Here is a 20,682-nt window from a genome sequence, read left to right as displayed (position 1 = left end):
GGAATGTTGTAAACGTGGACAGTCTCCAGTCTGCTTACACTAGGTGGCACAGCGCAGCGCGACGCAGCGTAACCCGCACTCCTTTGAGACGTGATAAGCCTCATATAGACACATTTCTGGAAAAAACTAAACATAATTGAATGATGATACACGCAGGCAACCGATGTGAAAGGGAAACATAGTTTGATTTTGCATGGGAACATGCGTTTTACAGCCTGAGGCCTTTGATGATCGAATCTATCATTATTGTGATGACGATTCTCTAATTAATAGTCAAGATAATAACAATTAACAATGCAATAAACATGCATAATACAAACTTTAATTTTCTTTAAACGTGGTTGATTTGTTTACACATTTTCTTATTGTTGAATGACGGTGTGACACCCAAAGAGATGACACTTTATGGGTAACTTTACTAAAATATTGCAGTCCACAATGTAGGCTACAGGATTATTATTTATTTTTTTATTAACTTGTTTGCCATTATCATGTTTTCCACATTTTCACGAAATGTTCGAGCTGTTGAAACTGATACAACAAACGTTCACACAGGCTACCATTGTGCAAATTGTGCTCCAAAAATATTGTTTCTGTAACATTGGATAGTTTGCATTGCAGACTGCTTCAAGGATGGTGTATTGTACAGTGAAATATGTGGAGATACCAACACGTTTTGAAAAGCATTTCCTATTCTTTCAGATTGTCAAATGTCAATAAAAGGAGGAGGTGAAGGCGGCTCAGCAAAACCAGAGAAAGAACAGGGCAAGACTGGCAAGGTATTCTGTAACACTAAATCATAAATGCCATGGTTGAGCATGACTAATAGCCTACTGACGCAGTTGTGTTACTTTGCTTCTCTGGGGTGTGGATGTGGTGATATTTAAGTCAAATCGGTAAAAAAACAATCCCCAAAATGATCAGCTACTGTATGTATTAGCTGTCCGATTTAAAAACATGTATTTCAGCAGTTTGTTGATAGTTGAACATCTGCAAACCGTCTGTAGGGGGCTCTCACAATAGTCCAATAGCAGATTTGTTTGAGTCTTTTAGCAATCTGGACCTACAGACTCTGTCCTTCTGCAGGGCAGTTTGAGAGGTTGAGGCCTCGCAAATGAGGCACCGACCATTTAGTCTGCAGCGTATGGAGGGTGAATCTTTCTCTTTGAACAAGCAAGTCCAGAGGTAGTGCTGGGGACACATGGGGAGGGGGAGGGGGAGAGGGTTAACTGGTGAAGGCGAGCTTGAAGAGGTGGGTTTTGAGGGCCTGTTTAAATGTTGGCAGGGTGTTGGCCTGTCTGATGTGGTTGGGGAGGGGGCGTTCCAGAGGGACGGGGCTGCGGCTGAAAAGGCCCTATCACCCCAGGTCCGGAGCTTGGTCCTGGTGGTCTGGAGGGTGGTTTGGTCGTCAAACCTGAGGCAACGGGAGGGGGTGTGGAGGGGGACGAGGTCGGCAAGGTAGGAGGGGGGCAGATTGTTGATGGCTTTGTAAGTGGTGAGTAGGATTTTGAATTGGGTCCTGTATTTGACCGGGAGCCAGTGCAGGTTTTGGAGGACAGGGGTGATGTGGTCATGGTTATATGAACACATGCTGAGGGTTCAGCATGATGGAGGATGAAGAGCTCTGGAGTGGAGAGAGCCTCAGAGGACCAGCTCTGCTTTGTCAACTACCTCATCAAAAAACCTTTCTGTTGGACAGCAGCACTCTCCCCATAGACCAGGGCTCTCCCTTCCTGAAACAGTGGATCAGATGGTCCTCTCTGCTGGTCAACACACCTTTAACGATATAGTCACCAGCTCCTGATAGCTTGTCCCATGCGTGCAGCTCCCAGTTCACAAACAGGCGGCTCTCATGTTTCCGCAAACTGTCCCAGTAAACAAAGAGTCCAAAAGACGTCCTCAGGGAAGCCGGAATGTGGGTTCAGATGATGTCCAGATGACGTCCTAGAAAGACGTCATCTGAACCCACATTCCGGCTTCCCTGAGGAGGGTGTACTCCTTGCCCCCCCCCCCCCCGGCCATCCAGCTGTCGTAAGACTCATGTAGACTGGCTTTGGAAGGTTGGTCCCACCTCACCTTTGTGCACCCACCAGGAATGACAGCGGTCAGCATGTTGTGGCCACGTTTAAGATCCTCTTTGGTGGCCGTGATTTGACACCAGTATGATTCCCACGCTAACAGGAGGGGGGAGAGAAGCTGAACTTCCCCACCACAACCCTCTGCAGCCAGTCTGCGGTCAAGATGTCATTTGGGGAGGATGCCAGCCAGACTGATATCCTGCATCGCCTTCACATCACAGACCCAGACAACCACGTTGAAGACAACCTCGGCTTGAGATTTGAGTGGACCCCACCATATACGATTGCGTCTTTGCAAGGTCATGCACAATATTAAATGACGACCTAGTGATCCAAGGTTGGGTTGGGCTAGGGTTGGGGTCAATTCCACAAAGTCAACTCAATTTTTCAGGATTCAATTGAATTCCAGATACTCTTGTCTAATTCATAATCAATTCAATTCCCCTTAATTCCATTTTCAATTCCCCTTAATTCCGTTCAGGACCATGTTCGCAAGGACAAACAGACTGAAGCTCAGCTTCTACCCCAGGGCCATTCAGGCCCTGAACACAGCAAAGACCTAGGTTCTAGGCCCTGGACAATCTAGTCAAATTGATGGCAGCTACTAGATTGAAATCAAGTGTAATACTGAAACACAACTGTGTACATTTCAAACCTGCAAACTGCGACACTTTAAATGAATGTGCAATAACACTATGTGCAATATGACAACCCTAGGGTACATAAGGTTCAGAGAATAGGAAATGTTAGAATAGGTATAGCATAGCATAGAGTACAGCACAGTGTTTTATTTGTATAGTATAGTATAGTGGATAGTGTACATAGCCTTTATTTTATGTAAACCAGCTCTTTTCCCTTCTTGTTTTTAGTTTTTTTTTTCCTAGCACCAGGGGAGCCCCCCCCCTCCCAAATTTCGTTGTTTGGTACCTGTACTATATCAATGACAATAAAGACCATTCATTCATTCATTCATTCATTTAATTCCAAATTCAATATTCCTCCACAACAATCTCCTACTTAGACCAATTTCATTTGCTTAATTCTCTTACATCCCAGTCATAAGTCACCTAAAACCATTAGCTTCCTTGATTAGATATCTGAATAGAACTGTTGTTCATTATTTATTGTTACTGAGCTCAGCTATACTGCAAGTTATTAAAAACAAATAATGTAGTTTACTTTAATAGAAAACAGTACATTCGTAATTAAATATGAATTCCAAATTACATACATTAGCCTATGCAATATGTAAAATTACAATTCAAAAAGTTTGAAAAGTCACATTTCAATGGTTGAGAAGTTAATTTAATTCCAGTTCAATTAAATTCCAATGTAAGTAAATTACATTACATCTTTTTAAGAGTGATTCAATTAATAGTAAATTCTCCTCTTCATTAGCCTACTAAATTCAGGAATTGGCCCATACATTTCAATTCATATTGGAATTGACCCCCAACCCTAGTAAGAACGAGACTACATGGATGGTAATTGTTATAGGGCTGTCGCTGCACATAGTTATTAGGTTCACTTTATTAATGATTATTACCATATTCACATTATGGACCTTCTCTGCTGCAACTGTAGCAGCCGGACAGAGGTCGAAAGCGTAAACCAGGTCAGAGCACCAGAGCGCTGTTCTAGGGCTGTTCTTGGGCTGTTCTAGGGCTGTTCTAGGGCTGTTCTAGGGCTGTTCTAGGGCTGTTTTTGGGCTGTTCTTGGGCTGTTCTAGGGCTGTTCTAGAGCTGTTCTTGGGCTGTTCTTGGGCTGTTCTTGGGCTGTTCTAGGGCTGTTTTTGGGCTGTTCTTGGGCTGTTCTAGGGCTGTTCTAGAGCTGTTCTTGGGCTGTTCTTGGGCTGTTCTAGGGCTGTTTTAGGGCTGTTCTAGGGCTGTTCTAGGGCTGTTCTAGGGCTGTTCTAGGGCTGTTCTAGGGCTGTTCTAGGGCTGTTCTTGGGCTGTTCTAGGGCTGTTCTAGGGCTGTTCTTGGGCTGTTCTTGGGCTGTTCTAGGGCTGTTCTAGGGCTGTTCTAGGGCTGTTCTAAGGCTGTTCTAGGGCTGTTCTTGGGCTGTTCTTGGGCTGTTCTTGGGCTGTTCTAGGGCTGTTCTAGGGCTGTTCTAGGGCTGTTCTTGGGCTGTTCTAGAGCTGTTCTTGGGCTGTTCTTGGGCTGTTCTTGGGCTGTTCTAGGGCTGTTCTAGGGCTGTTCTTGGGCTGTTCTAGGGCGACACTACTTCGAGGTCTCAGGTCGGCCCAAGAGGGATTGCGCTGTTGACCCCAGCAATCCCTCTTGGACATTATTTTCCAAAAGGTGAAGCGGTCAAACAGGCGCGCGTAAATCCAAATACGAGCATTCACTCAACAATGTGAGGCCAACGGCCTGGAACCAGCAAGGACAAGTGGTCTACATGTAGTGCCATTTGATGTAATGAAATACAATTGTAAACTCACCCAATTATAGACGCATAGCCTCATCCATGTTTGGACCGAGCAGCTGCTGTGCGCTGTGCCACTGCCCCTCTGCACTGTTAATACTAGCATAATAGCCTTCAATCAATCATTGGAAGTAGACTGTTCTTTATAACATACACTTTGACATCGTTAAAACACCCTCATCCCATCCAAGGCAATTCTAGGTGGGGGTTCAAATTACTGTTTTGAACACCGACAATGGTTCCAAAGACAGGTGGGCGTTACGACAGCGAGAAACCCGAGACAGACCCTCCATAATATACAACTGTCCAACTCCGGAATTCCCTGAGACCCCTTAAGCGGTTTGCCAAACCCCCCCTCTCCCCCAGACTCCATGAGAAACACAACTCTGTTTGGGCTGGAGGGACGACTAACGCGCAATTCAACCCGTTTTGGTAGCATGGAATAAATCCGTCGATCATGGTCGCCAATCCCCATGTCGTCAAAGGAATTATTATATTTTCAGTCCTATTATTATTTGGTTTAGCCTCTGTAGTGGTCGCGCAGTACGACCACTACCATTTCAGGGCTTTCCCGAAAGACGAATTGATGCCTCTGGAATCGGCGTACGGACAAGCCTTGGACCACTATGCCGCAGAAAACTGGACGGACTGTATCAAATATATGGAATTAAGTTTACGCCTTCACCGGCTTCTGAGGGACAGTGTGACATACTGCGTTAGACACTGTAATAAAAAGCGACCCGAGCCAGAGGGGGACTCGGTGGTGGCCGACGGGGACCTCCAGGTGTCCTGGCGCGTTGTGATGCGTGCGTCGTGCCTGGAAAAGTGTAGCACGCACTTCCCTGCACTCTCCCTCCCTTTCCCCAAGAAAAAGATCACGGATGATTTCGAGAGAAGGTTACCATACCGTTACATGTACTTTGCTCATTTCCAGGTAAGTTGAATCATCATGGGTTTGTCTTGGGATTCATGTATTAAATGATGTCTCCATTGATGTCACATCATGAAGTTATTATGGCATGTGAAGATATCCTGGCTGGAGTGCCAAGTGGATTCCTCTCCTATTGGCTAAGAGACAAGAAAAGGAAATCACCTTGGACAATAAAGATACAACTCATTGACCATTTCTGTTCCACTGGTAGGACATACTGTAACACCCCTCAGTACTCAAGCCTGCTGTTGTTTCCCATAGAAGGATGAGATACACCAGGCGGTGTCCTGCGCCCACACCTACCTACAGAAGAACCCTGAGGACCCTCTGATGACGCAGCACATGGACCACTACAAGAGCCAGTTTGACTTGGAGGGCTATCTCATTGATCAGGAGGAACGGCCGTATGAGGTGAGGTGATTTAAATGGTCAGATAACTTTCCCTCAGTTCATTGATATACATTGACGGCATTGGGACCATGAAGCTCTTAATGTCTGGTTTTTAAATCAAACAAATATGACGAGGTAGAGCTAAAGTAGAGCTTCTCAGCGCTTATTGGATGGAAATTCTAGCAAGAAGCTACGACTGCCAATGGCCCCTGGCCCGGGAATAGATTACTTTTCCCTGCTACGACTGGTGGATAGATTATTCACTTGCTTAGTTAAAATGTGTTGTAAGTCGCTTTGGATAAAGGCGTTAGATGCCTTTACGTCTGCTACATGCCAAAAATGTAAATGTACATATTGGTTTCACCATTCAGAACTTACAACACTTTTTATGCATAGTCCCCCTATTTCAGGGTACCCAAATGTAATAGGACAGATTCATCAACTTAAGCACTCATGTTTTGTATTTGGTTGACAATCCTTTGCATTGTTTAAGTGACTGCTATACATGCCCAAACACACCCCTTCACAGATGAGGTGGTATGCTGTACATCTTTTCTCCAATCCTTCCTTTTGCAATCATTCTGGTACATGATCATATTCATCCTATCTGTCCACAAGACGTTTGTCCAGACCTCTGCAGGCTTTTTAGGTATTTCTTTTTCTTAGCAAACTGTAGTCTAACCGTCCCTTTTGAGGATAATTTGTGGTTTGCACCTTGCAGTGAAGCGTCTGTAATTTGTCTGGTGACGTATTCTGCGCATGGTCGTGTCTGACACATTCACATTCAAAAACGCTTCACTGTCCCATTACTTACGCAGCAGAGCACTGTAGTTTGTTATCTTAGGAACCAAATGTTATAGTGATGACGGTCTAGGTTCGATTCCCACTGGGATCATATATACTGAAGTATATGCACTCACTGCAATGTAAGACGCAGTGGATAAAAGCGTCTGCTAAATGGCGTCCATATTTATATTTATACACATGCTTGCAGCTTTGCATCAGGACACTGTCAGCAGTTCGGAGGAGGAGGAGGTCTGTCGTTCATCAGTGAATCCCCTCCACTCTCCTTCACACTGTTCCAGTGGTTTGTGTCCAATGGCTGCGCATTTATTTATTTATTTACATTTTAACCATTTAGCAGACGCTTTTTATCCAAAACGATTTACAATTACAGATTACAGGGACAGTCTCCATGGAGTAACTGAGGGCTAAGGGCCTTACTCAAGGGCGCACACTAGTGGTGGTGTTCCCAGGTGGGATTTGAACTCATGACCCTTCTGATCACCAGTCCAACTCACTATCCAATAGGCCACCACTCCCAGTAAACAAAGAGTCCAGATGACGTCCTCAGGGAAGCCGGAATGTGGGTTCAGATTACGTCTTTTTAGGACATCCAGATGACGTCTTTCTAGGACGTTCAGATGACGCCTTTAGGACGTCTTATGGACTACAGAAAACAATCTAGGACGTCTTATGGACTACAGAAGACAATCTAGGACGTCTTATGGACTACAGAAGACAATCTAGGACGCCTTATGGACTACAGAAGACAATCGGTAGTCCATAAAATGTCCTAAAGACGTCATCTGGACATCCTAGAAAGACGTAATCTAAACCCACATTCCGGCTTCCCTGAGGACGTCTTTTGGACTCTTTGTTTACTGGGACCACTACCCCACGTTGACCATGCCCTCCGACCCCTCCAGGGCAGCTTCCTGAAGGCGGTGAATCTGTTCGGCTCTGGAGACTTCGGCAGCAGCGTGGGTCTCATGGAGCGGGCCCTGGGCCAGTACCTCCAGGAGTATGAGCTGTGCCAGGCGGGGTGCGAGGGCGCCAGCGAAGTACCCCTCATCAAAGACCTCTACCCCACTATAGCAGGTCAGTACGGCTCCATGAACTAACCCAGTAAACAAAGAGTCCAAAAGACGTGCTCAGGGAAGCCGGAATGTGGGTTCAGATGACGTCTTTCTAGGACGTCCAGATGACGTCTTTAGGAGAATCGTCTTCTGTAGTCCATAAGACGTCCTAAAGACGTCATCTGGACGTCCTGAAAGACGTCATCTGAACCCACATTCCGGCTTCCCTGAGGACGTCTTTTGGACTCTTTGTTTACTGGGAAGGATGTCTGGTGCTTCTACTAGTTTTCTGTTCCCAGGGTGTGATACAGTAAAGTACCCTGTGTAAGTAATGGGAAGTGAAGCATTTCTTCTTCTTTTGGCTCTATACTCCAAAAGTAAGGATTTGCAAAGTACTACAAGGTTAGAGTAGAGGTTCTAAGCTTGTATGGTGGTATTTGTATACAGTTCATATTGGTTTCACGATTTAGAAATGACAACACTTTTTAGACATACATTAAGGGCACCATAAGTAATGAGACAGATTCATATAATGTCTTAATTAAGCACACATTTTTAGTATCTAGTCGACAATCCTTTGCATGAAATAACTGCCTGAAGTCTGTGACCCATTGACCCCACCAGACGCTGGTTGTCTTCTCTGGTGACGCCCTGCCAGACCAGTACTGCAGTCATCTTCAGTTGTTGTTTGTTTTGAGGTCTAACCACATCCTCTGAACTGATGAGAAATAACATGAGCTATTTGTTCTTGATTTATGGTTATGGTGAATATCAAGGGGATAATTTGAGAGTGCTCTTTCTATACTTTTTTGATGAGTTACCCACGCAGCCCTCACCCTAGGCCAGGCACCACCAATGACAAAACTCTCCTTCTACAACAGCATGTTTGGATACTGGATTCTGATTGGCTAGCAACAGTGGTAAATACCCCAACTCCCTTCAGCTCCAACCGCATTTCCAGTATCAATGCGCCTCCCCATCAATCTGATTAAGAACACCTGTGCTGACCTACAATGCAATCATTGATCTTTGTGGGACTTTATGGGACTATATTCTGTGGCGGAAGGATATATGTATTCTGAAACGATTAATGATTGTAAATACAGGGCTCTCAAATCTAACGCTTAGGGACGTGAGACACACGCATTTCAACCCGTTCACACGCTCACACGCCACACCTTGTCTCACGCCCAATGCGTGAGACTTGAGAGCCCTGATGATTGTAAATAAATGAATTTAATGTTACAACTGTGTATTTTTTTATATTATGTGGTGGCTGTTGTAGAAAAGCAATTTACCATTCGAGGGCGGGGGTTGTGGAGACGTTTACCACTGTACAGGGTTTTCCCACAACAGCTGTACCAGTGGTAAATGTCTCCACAACCCCTTTCCTCTCATGGTACATTGCTTACTCACCCCTCTCCTGGCTCTCTCCTTCATAGACGCCTATGTTGAAGCTCTGAAGTGCAAGGTGAAGTGTGAAGAAAACCTGATGCCAAACGTGGGTGGCTTCTTTGTGGAGAAATTCATGGCAACCATGTACCATTACCTGCAATTCTCTTATTATAAGTGTAAGTACCAACATGCTGAAAGTCGATAGTTGTGAGTAATGTGCAAAAACCAACATTAACATTAAGCCCCTGCTGACAACAAACAACATTACAATGAAATCTCAATGATTTACACACCCGAGGAATTTCAGACTTCATTCATACAGTATATTCATTATCTTGCACTCAACAAAAAAAAAGTACAGTTACATGCTAACTCCCCCCTGTGAATAGGCCATATAGTGTATAGAAGTATAGAAGTTCACATAATAGATACATTCTCAGATGTCTACCGATCACATATCCCCCCCTATTTATGTCTATTTGTCTCATTCTTGTTTTTTTATTATCTTAGGACTGTGTTTGTTTGTTAGCACCTAGGGTTTGCATTTACATTTTGTTGTACCTGTTACAATGACAATAAAGATCATTCATTCATTCATTCATTAAAAATAACAAAAATAGTGATGTCTCTTTTCAGGACTGATCGATAGATTATTAATATTTTCTCCCCATGCAGTGAATGAGGCACGCAGTGCGGCCCCCTGTGCGTCCAGCTACGGCCTCTTCGACCCGGAGGATGTGGTCATGAAAGAGAACATGCTGTACTACCGCTCCTACCAGGAGCAGTGGGGCCTGGAGGACAGGCATTTCACACCCAGGACGGTAAGAGGCAATGGACCTATCGCTAAGCCACGCCCCCTGTTGTGTCTTGCTGTTCTCTCTGGACTTACAAGATACACTTTATAATAATAATGACTCTGGTCTCTGGAGCAACGTTCAGCGTGCGTCTTTATTCACCATTTCAACAACCACTAGACCACACTAGTCAATCGGTGATAACATTGTCAAGATGTAATGCTACGGAGGCAATAGCAATCAATCCCAGATCTATGCTAAACATAGCAATATACTACATCCCCCCTTTTAAGCATTAAAAGTCTCTCTTGGGTCAACTGAAAATTAGTCTCTGAAAAGTTATACGTCCTATAACTTGTCCAGTAACTTGTGAACTTTCACTTGGAGTAAAATCAAACTTGTAAACATACCACACACTTTCTAAATGTGTCCAACTATCATCTAGTAACTAACTAAACTAAGGGACAGAGGTCACCAGTACTTAACCCTGGTGGAGCACAACCTTCAGCGTTGGCCCATCTCAAAGTCTTGATACCTTGCCGGAAGCACCACAGCTCTGCCACTTCTGGTGCGGCAGGTAGGAGTGGAGCTCTCGCCCTCACAGGAGGACGGGTGCTGAGCTGGATGATCCGGTGACTCTGGGGGTCCTCCCAGCGGGCTCACAGGTGCAGGCTGCTCCAGTGGCTCAGGATCTCTCTCTTGATGCAGACTTGGATGAATACGCCTGAGATGACGTCTGTTCCTTCTGAAGACAACACCAGACGGGCTTCTCACGTTGTATGACCGTGGCTCTTCTCGTTGGTTTAGGACTCTGGCTGGCATCCATCCACGTCTCGTTTCCATGTGAACCGTTGCACCAGGAGCAAACTCAGGTAAGGGCTGTGAGTTGCGGTTGTAGTAGTGCTCCTGTCTGGTTTGGAGATCTTTCAGCCTGGCATGAACTCCTCTCGGGGTAGCTGGCTGTAGAACAGCTGTAGAGCAGGGCAGCGTGCTTCGTAGTACTCTTCCCATAAGCACCTGAGCTGGGGAAACATCTGTGCCTGTTATTGGAGTGTTTCTCAATGCTAGCAGGGCTAGATGGGGGTCTATGTTGGTCTGCAAAGCTTTCTTGAGTGCATGTTTGACCGTCTTCACCATCCTCTCTGCCAGACCGTTGGATTGAGGATATGCAGGGCTGGAGTGAATGAGCTGTATTCCCCAGGATGCTGCAAACTCCCTCATCTCTGCACTTGCAAAAGGAACATGGTCGCTTACCAGCTCTTTTGGGATCCCGTGCCTCGCGTAGACTGCTTTCATCTTGCGGATGACTGTGTGAGCGGTCTTGTCAGGTAGATGGAGCACCTCTGGGTACTTGGACAGATAGTCCACCACGATAAGGTATGACTGGCCCTGGAGCTCAAAGATGTCAGCCCCGACCTTTAGCCATGGTATCTCAGGGATATCATGTGACATGAGGGGCTCTCTCTGGTTCTGTGGTTGGAGTTGTTGACACGGAGAGCATCTCTCCACTGCGTTGTCGATGTCACGAGTCATTCCCGGCCAGTACACGACTTGTCGGGCCTGTGCCTTTGTCCTCTGGATACCTTGATGTGCGAGGTGTAGTCTCTCTAGTATCACCTGTCTGGCGGCTTGAGGAATCACAATTCTGTCGCCGGTCATCAGTAGTCCGTCCCTGATGTGGATAATGTGCCGCTGAGGCCAGTATTGGTTGAGACTGGCGGGCACACTACGTCGTCTTTGGGGCCAGCCGCTGCGGTGTCTCTCAGCCACTGCCTGTAGTGTCTCGTCAGCTGCTGTGGCTTCTTTGAGCATCTTGAGCATGTCTGAGCTCATGGCAGCAGTAGCCTCCATCGTGTGGATCACTCTCTCCTCGAAGAGGTCCTCTTTTTCACTGTCGGCCTGTTCGGTGACAAACGCGCGGGAAAGGGTGTCGGCGACGTGCATGTCTTTTCCTGGCGTGTATGTTATTTTCAAATCATACCGTTGAAGCTGGAGCAACATGCGCTGTAGTCTTGCTGGGGCTTTGCTCAGGTGTTTCTTAAAAATCACTTCAAGTGGCTTGTGATCAGATTGGACTGTAACAGTGTTGCCGTAAACATACTGGTGGAAGCGTTTGGCTGCGAACACTATCGCCAGCAACTCCTTCTCTATTTGGGCGTAGTTTCTCTCAGCTTCTGTGAGAGCTCGTGAGGCATAGCACAGCGGTCTCCCCTCCTGGAGAAGACAAGCTCCCAGTCCATCTTTCGACGCGTCAGCCTGTATGGTGAGAGGCATGGCTTGGTCATAGAACTTCAGCACAGGGGCGTTGGTGAGGGCTGACTTCAGCTTGATTAAAGCATCATCATGTTCATGGTTCCACTGCCAAGCTGCATCTCTCCTCAGCAGCTGTCTGAGCGGGGCAGTCACTGAAGCTTCATCAGGGATATACTGAGCCAAATACCTCGTCATCCCCAACAGCCTCTGCAGCCCTGTCTTGTCCTCTGGTGGCGGCATGTTGTTGATGGCCGTCACCTTTGTGTCATCCGGTTTCACTCCCTCTGGTGTAATGACGTGGCCCATGTATCTGACGGTGTTGATTTTGTACTGGATTTTTTCCTTGTTGAACTTGACGTTGGCTCTCTGTGCCCTCTCCATGACCTTGTGAAGGATGCCATCATGTTCCTCTTCTGTGGCGGCGGCGATTATCATATCGTCTGCGATGATATGGACTCCTTCGATGTCTCCAAAAGCCTCACAGTTTTTCTGCTGAAAAACTTCGCTGGCGGACTTGATGCCAAAAGGAAGTCTCTTAAAGCGGAATCTTCCCCACGGCGTACTGAATGTGCACAGCATAGATGATGGCTCGTCAAGTCTCACCTGCCAATATCCGTCCTTCTCGTCCAGGATCGTGAATATTGACTTCCCAGAGAGCTTGCTCTGGACTTCCTCCGGGGTTGGTATCGAGTAGTGCTGCCTCTTGATTGCCTCATTCAGATCACGAGGATCCAAACACACCCTCAGTGATCCGTTCTTTTTCTCAGTGATGACGAGGCTATTCACCCACTCGGTCGGGTCTGTCACAGGTGCTATGACGTCCTTTTTTACAAGCTCTTTCAGGGTTGTTTTCAGTCTGTCCACGACACTGACTGGGATCTTTCTGCATCCGTGGACGACTGGGGCCACACTTGGGTCTGTGTGTATGTGGTGCACACCGGGGAACTCACCCAGGCCACTGAAGACAGATGCGTACCGCTCCACCAGCTCCTCTTTTGTAGCTGGTGCCTTGACTGCAAGCGTCTCTATTCTCCTCACGAGCTGCAGTGTCTCGCACGCTTCTCTGCCCAGAATGGGCGTGGTGGACTGTGCAGTCACAAAAAAAACTAGATTTGCTCTTGCTCTATTGGGTGTCTCACACGTGAATGTCACTGTTCCTTTCGGTTTCAGGCGTGTTCCTCCATAGGCAATGAGAAGTGTCTGTGTAGGCTTTAGTCGTGGGGGCCCCGGTATCTCCTCGAAAATGCACATTGGAAGCACGTTCGCCTCCGCCCCCGTGTCCAGCTTGAATCTGACCGGGGTGTCTCTGAGGTTGACTGTGGTGTACCACGCGTTGTCTGTCTGCTGCGTGATCTTATCTACCCTAACACAGAACACTGAGCCTACAAATAAAGAATCTACCTCGCTCTCAAGTTGACTGACATCCCTTGCTGTGACTGTCCCATGCTGTGGTGCGCCACACACTTTGGACCAATGGTTTCTCTTGTTGCATTTGTGGCATGTGGTCCCGAAGGCAGGACATTGGCGGGGCGGGTGTGTCCCTCCACACTTCCCGCATGTGTTTGTGCTGTCCGTCTGCTCATTTGCTCTTCCTGACGATCTTTGTTTTCTGTATCCTCTTCTCATCTCAGAGTAGCTAGTAGTTCCTCTGGACAGTGCTTGAACTGGGGCGTCTGCGTGCCCTGTCCCCATAGCTTGCAGCTGTGACTTGGCAGCTTCTGCAGCTCTGCATATGGTTAGTGCTCTGTCCAGGGTTAGGTCTGTCTCTCTCAATAGTCTCTCTTTCATGCGAGGATCAGTTAGGCTAAACACCATTTTGTCTCTCAATGTGTCATTCTCACCTGCACCAAACTCACAGTCTCTGCATTTCTGACGGAGTTCAGTCACAAACTTGTCGACACTAACTCCCTCTGACATAGAATGGGACCAGAATTGGTGACGTTCAAAAACAATGTTCTTTTTGGGGATACAGTATGCTTCAAATGCATCCATGATCTCTTTCATTGTCTCGTATGCTGGGTCTTCAAAATCAATGGTGAATGTATTATATACCTCTAATGCCTCTTCTCCTATGGTGTGCAGCATGATGGCTATTTTCACATGCTCATCTTTATCATCTGCACCAGTGGCAATCATATACAGTTCAAAACGTTGTTTCCACCGACGCCAATTCTCACTCACGTTTCCAGAGAGCATGAGCGGCGCGGGAGGCTTGAACTGTTCCATGCTTTGCTTTCACTCGCTAGCTACTACGAACGAACGTCGCACAGGGTCGATAGCTATGCTATATGCTATGCTATGCTATCTATAGTTCTCCACAAAGTTTCTGCGTAGATCGACGGCGCCTCGCAATTCCTTATATTTGTGAAGAAGTCACATCTTCTGACACCATGTTGTGTCTTGCTGTTCTCTCTGGACTTACAAGATACACTTTATAATAATAATGACTCTGGTCTCTGGAGCAACGTTCAGCGTGCGTCTTTATTCACCATTTCAACAACCACTAGACCACACTAGTCAATCGGTGATAACATTGTCAAGATGTAATGCTACGGAGGCAATAGCAATCAATCCCAGATCTATGCTAAACATAGCAATATACTACACCCCCCTTTAAAAACTCGGACAAACAAACAACGCTTCACTGACAGTGACTGACTGACGGACTGACCGTGACTGAATGACATTCAATGACTTACAATGGCGGGAGTTGGCAAATTTCAGATTTTTGATTTACCACAGCAAGTTTTTTAAAGATGACAAGAATATTTAGTCTAGAAGCTTTTCACCATCAGATATTAGCGAGTTGTTTGTCTGAGTTTTCTGCCTGTCGTGACTTTTGCTGTGATATGATTGGACAATTTCTATTTTGGGGCGTGGCTTAGCGATAGGTCCATTCATCTATTAAGGCACGTTGACGAGGAACCTATGCGTAAAGACCACAGGACTTATTTGGAATCGGGCTCTTCCTCTTCTTCTTTGACCTAGCGTAGGCCTCATAATGGGAATCCCAGATCTGGACAATCCCTCTCATTGTCCTCCACTCCAAATCACCATGGGGATATAGGAATGTTAAGGCAACTCACACTGACACACTACTGTACATAAACTCGCTGTCTGGCTCAACTCCTGCAGCAGTGGTTTATAAACAAACAAGTAATGCAGTCAGTACATCCCCATACAGGTTCTGATGCCACATCCAACACATTTGGATGTTTCAGTGCTTCTTGGAGAAGATGCACTTGTTGGCATCAATCCCTTTTAACAATCGTGTGCTCTTAAGTCATGGATAGTAGATCTAAGTAGTGATGGGTTACATTACTATTCTTCTATTGCTAATCAGTGAAAGATCCATCTGTATGCTCTTTATGTTTTGTTCTAATTTAGATTTTTTGTTTTTGTTTAGTCTGTTTTGTTATTTTGCTTGTCATGTCTTGTGTGGTTCATCTGTCCTGTCGTTACTTTAGTTTTTGTTTATTTTAATGTATTTGTATTTTTTCTTCTCTTGTTTTTTTGTTAAATGTGTTGTCTAATCGTCTTGTTATTTTATTGTTGTTGCATAGGACCCCCTCGAAAACGAGATATCATATCTCATTATCTCAAGGGGTTATTCCTAATAAAGCAAGTTCTTATATACATGGGCCTCTCTGAACAGGAGGCGTTGAGGTACTACAACCAGACCACCACACAGAAGCAGATGCTGGCGCTGGCAGAGAACTACTTACAGTCGGACAACGAGGTACGTAGGGTCCTGAAGCTCAAGGCTATTCCTGAGGTTGTACATAACTCTACAATGACACACTCATAGACATACCCTAAATAACACAAACATGGATACATACTGTAGCTAATTATGCCAATGCCTGTATAACTTGGACTCATAGTGTGTCTGTGGGGATTGTTGTCTTCTAGGACTTCTCGGGCCCAGAGGAAGCTGGAGGCTCAACGGACGCCGAAGACTCACCTGACGTAGAGTTTGAGGGTGTGGGAGACTATGAGGAGTCCTTCAACGCCAAGTGGTGGCAGCCCGAGGGGAAAGGTGACACTGCGAACTCTGGTTAATGGAACCGCAACATAGGAACGTCAAAGACCTTTCGATTCACCAGAGGGACTCTGCTTGGAATGACATAGCTGAGGTCCCAGTAAACAGTCCAAAAGACGTCCTCAGGGAAGCCGGAATGTGGGTTCAGATGACGTCTTTCTAGGACGTCCAGGTGACGTCTTTAGGACATCTTATGGACTACAGAAGACGATTCTGTCTTGAGGTGAGCTTGTTACACACTGCAGTTAGTTCATCTTGTAGTGTTCTCATTTGGGAGTTTAGCCAAGTAACATTAAGGAATTATTTTATAATCCAGTGCTCCTCCATGTACAAATTGATTAGGGTATGGAAATACAATACAGTCATAGTAGTGAGCTCTCACTTTAAGAAATATACCATGTACAAAAATGCAAATATAAATAGTCATGACTTCATTCGTCACATGTGGAAAAAAAAGATGAGCTAAAAACTTTAACATTTTGTTAACGTTATCTGATGACACAATGTCACATTTTCAAGGTTTTAGCAAAAATACGTTTGATTGTTTTTGTTAGTATAATGTTTCATCTCAATGGAAATAATTTGAAGCTTTAATGATGAACAATTTGAAATAAAACAAGAATACAAAATTCTTTCACATTTCATTTTTATTTTCTCTTATTTTCACAGTTTTATTGAAATGGTGTCAACTATCCCTCTATTTGAAAGTCTTTGAAAATATATGAAGTCAATATATTAAGTCTGTTCCAGAGCTATGATGCATTTGGGTAAAAAAAAAAAAAAAAAAAAACTAAGTTCCACAATTTGTTCGCATGAGAGCACACAGATCATATCACACATTAAAAAAAAAGATATTTCAGTAGCTCAAGCTCAGTCCCAAATGATCACCAATGAGTCCCAAACATAACCTCATAGTGCTTCTTACTCTATGTACATACAATGTTTAAGCAGCCTGGAAACACAAGTCCAGGACGTTATGCACAGTAAAGATGGTTATACACAAATGTACAAAGTTACACTGGGTTGTAAGTCTACTATAGGCAGATTCGACAGCAGATTGTAGATTTTATCTGAAGTACTATCTGTATTTGATAAGTCAAACTCTGAATGGTGCTATGTATAGTGAATATAATGTATGATACATATGTATTCTTTATTTATGCATATGTACAAATACACAGACGTATGCATGTTTGTCTAAAGGAGATGCTGTTCAAAGCCTGTTTGGTGCTCCACTCTGGAGTGTTGTTAAGTCTACCAAGACCAATCTGTGGGCTCACATTCAAAATCAACTATCAGATCAGAGAAATCACTCAATCTTGAGGTCGGTTCATCGTTATCTATTGGTTATCGTCCTCCTGTCATCTATATTGACTTAAAACAGAGTGGATAGCTTTAAATCAAACCCTGAAACAATCTTCCTACATTCAAAATGTTCCCAAACAATAATCGCTCAGTTCATAAAATGGTCCCGAAACAACAAACTCAACATCATCATTGACATCCTGCCGTTCAGATACAGCGATCTTTATATAAAGAGTCTATCAAACAGCGTGACAGAGAACAGAGCCTGAGAGCAGAGAGCCTGAGTAGGAGTTTCGTGGCAGTGGTAAATGGGAATTAAAGCCAACCAAATTGGAGAAATCGCTGTTCCTCTTGCTTATCCTCTTATCCCGTGAACGCGTTTCAAGCTTTTGGAGATTGAAGACCTCAAGAAGATCTCAAGCGTGAAAAAGCTTCCTGAACAAGAACACGTGGTTACACGTGGCAGTATCTATCAACTGATCTGCCTTATTCAATTAGGTAGGTAGGTCTCATTATCAATAGTCCAAAAGCATTTAAAGCAGAGAAAGAATCTTACTCAAAAATCTTCTTCTGTATATTTCTCATCCGCCCCTCATTACTATGATCCCAAAATATCATAATCCCACCCCAACCCCCCCCCCCCCCCAAACTAGGTCATCTATGAGCTTTGTATTCACAAAGTCATTATATTTCCGAACCATACCAATGATAAGTTGATGAGAAACCGTTAAAATTCACTTTGAACCTGGACACTTGGTGCAACTACAAGAAAGTATTCTGAATCAGAAATCACTTTCATACGCACCGTACGTACATGCACCGTAAAAAGACTGCAAGCCAGCAGAACTATGGCCTGAACAGTACACAGTGTCTGAGAAGAGGCTCTCTGACCCCCAAGGCAGACCTTGAGGAGGCTGTATCACCGATATACAAGGCACAGATATGAACTACAACTCCCAGATCTGTGGAGAGCCCTAAGGCTATTAGCACAAATGATAGAACTACAAATGGAACTACAAATGTAGTTCTCTTTTAGGAATTTAGGATTGATTCAAAAGTCTGGCAGTTAAATACACACAAGACAACGCATCGCCTCACAATGATATTAGATCATCACTCCTAGGTTACAAGCAAAGGCTCGCACTTGGAATATACTGTCGAAGGTCTAAAAACCAAAAAACCCTGGCCATATTTAAAGGTTTGGGACCAACATTTTGGACTAACAAGCTCCAGACAGACAGTAAGGAAGGTAGGTAAGAGAAGGGTCTTCTTGAGAACATGTATTTTTCCTATAGCAGCCTCCTAACCCGCCCCCCCCCCCACATCAGTCTATGGCAACCATGGACACCTCCAGACTGTAGGAACACAGACAGGCGTTGGTATTCAAACATCTTATTGTCTCATGTCTTCATACATTAGAATTCCTAAAAGCCTGAAACTTAAAAACAAATGTTTGCAAAACCCTTCTATACAGTGAACCACAGTGTAGGGACGCATCAGTACCAAACATCTGGGCCAGTACCAATATCCCACATCCCACTGACCGTATCGGCTGGTTCCAGTACCGATATGGTATCTGAAAGAAATCTATCGGCAAAGTCTTATTACAGTATAAACGCAGAAAATGCGCTGGAAATAACCGTACATTCAATATTGGCGATCAAATGTCAATATTGGGCCAATACTGATATAATGTTTTTAAGCTGTTATATGCCAATTTGGACAAGTTGGAAGATACATCCTGATACAACAGTGTATGATTGTAGACAACAGTGGTTAAAGGGATGTAGAACAATCTAAGAGATTCTTGCAGTGTAAGTAGAGTTAGTTTGGATACATTTTTCTTTTGATACAGAGTAAATATAGTTTTTCAATGCTAAGTGAGGCAAGTTAGGCTGGCAGTGTAGCTTTAAAAAATGCCCCAAGTCCCTTTCACGTGTTTAGATTGAGCCTGTCCAACTGACCCCCTCTGACTGGTCTGAGCACAGAGTACACACTCTACCTACAATGACCCCCTTTCAGAGGTGAAGAGAGGGGGGAGACAGAGGCACACACAAGCTACAGGCTCTTTCTCTTAAGGAATATTTAGGCTAACAATTTCTTCATAAGATGTCAAAGCTTGTCTGTGAAAAGTATTACTTTTCCGATATTCAGTCCGTATTTTCTAAATTGTGAAGGTTTGTGGTTCACAGTGAGTCTGTCAATTCAGCGTGTCAGTTAGTCAGTTAGCATCTATGCTAAATAACTCATTGGGGTTAAATGAGGTTCCATATTAAATTGCATACCTAAATAAGGTACATTAAATCCATGTTTTATTGAAAGAGAATCTCCTACAATACATGACCTCTATAGCCAACGGATACAGTGAGAATTACACACTGTAGTCGTCGCTTTTGGAATTGTGATCAAACGTTCCAAAAGTAGATTTCAATACGTTAGCTAACTAGACACTCGTTTTGCATTGGCTTCAAAATCAAACAAACATTGTGGATCGCAGTCTCTCACCACCGCTGGGAATCTTTCAAGGTAAAAACAAGTTTGACAAATTCAGTTTGGATTTAAACTGTTCCTCACAAACTCTTCTGTTCAATTAGCTACTTATATTTTTTGTCAATTAAGTCAATACAAATATTTAAAAAGCAAGTTGTCTAAAATCCCATTTATACAAAATCTCTGAACCGTAGGTCTGCAGGAAGGAGATAGAGGACCAGAGGGAAGTGAGCCGACCCTCATAAACTTGTGCTTTCATTCTTTCATCTGCTGCAGCTACATCAGTTATCTAAAACATGTGAGCCCCTATGATATACACTATATACAAAGCACCCATATTCAGCATACATGTATGCATACTCAATCTCTATATGGATTAACCTACATATTTTACAGTACAATACACTTTCTATGTCTGCATGTGTATGTCACCTATCTAGGTAGCTAGGTAGCTACCTCTGTGCGAAGGTATTGTCTATTTACACACAGATATAACAAGCATTCGCTCACTCGCAAGCTTGAGATATACTACATTCATACGTTTAATGCATATTATGTTAGAGTGGAATACTGATTAAGGATGGATTACTGAAGGATACTGAAAAGCAGTTTAATATGAGTAAGAATAATGATGTTATTGATCTAGCGTTATTGTAATGTTCAAGTATCTGTGCACTGCTACTATTATCTCCCAAGAATATATCCATATCCATATATCGA

The 20,682-nt window shown here is 44.3% G+C and overlaps 1 protein-coding gene across 1 annotated transcript; it reads left to right on the top strand.

Moving 5' to 3' along the window:
* Positions 1-5,089: 5,089 nt before the first annotated feature.
* On the top strand, positions 5,090-16,187 carry LOC308167505 (endoplasmic reticulum protein SC65-like; the record flags this gene model as incomplete). Its single annotated transcript, XM_080541922.1, has 7 exons — positions 5,090-5,437; positions 5,696-5,850; positions 7,539-7,705; positions 9,126-9,254; positions 9,754-9,899; positions 15,781-15,864; positions 16,038-16,187. 7 exons carry the CDS (start codon positions 5,090-5,092, stop codon positions 16,185-16,187), a joined length of 1,179 nt encoding a protein of 392 aa, XP_080398048.1.
* Between the last annotated feature and the right edge of the window lie 4,495 nt (positions 16,188-20,682).

The sequence above is a fragment of the Nansenia antarctica genome (genome assembly GCF_963989245.1).
Source record: "Nansenia antarctica genome assembly, chromosome: 11".
Lineage (NCBI taxonomy): Eukaryota > Metazoa > Chordata > Actinopteri > Argentiniformes > Microstomatidae > Nansenia > Nansenia antarctica.
Note: the sequence above shows the minus strand (reverse complement) of the source record. Positions and strands in the feature narration are given on the sequence as shown.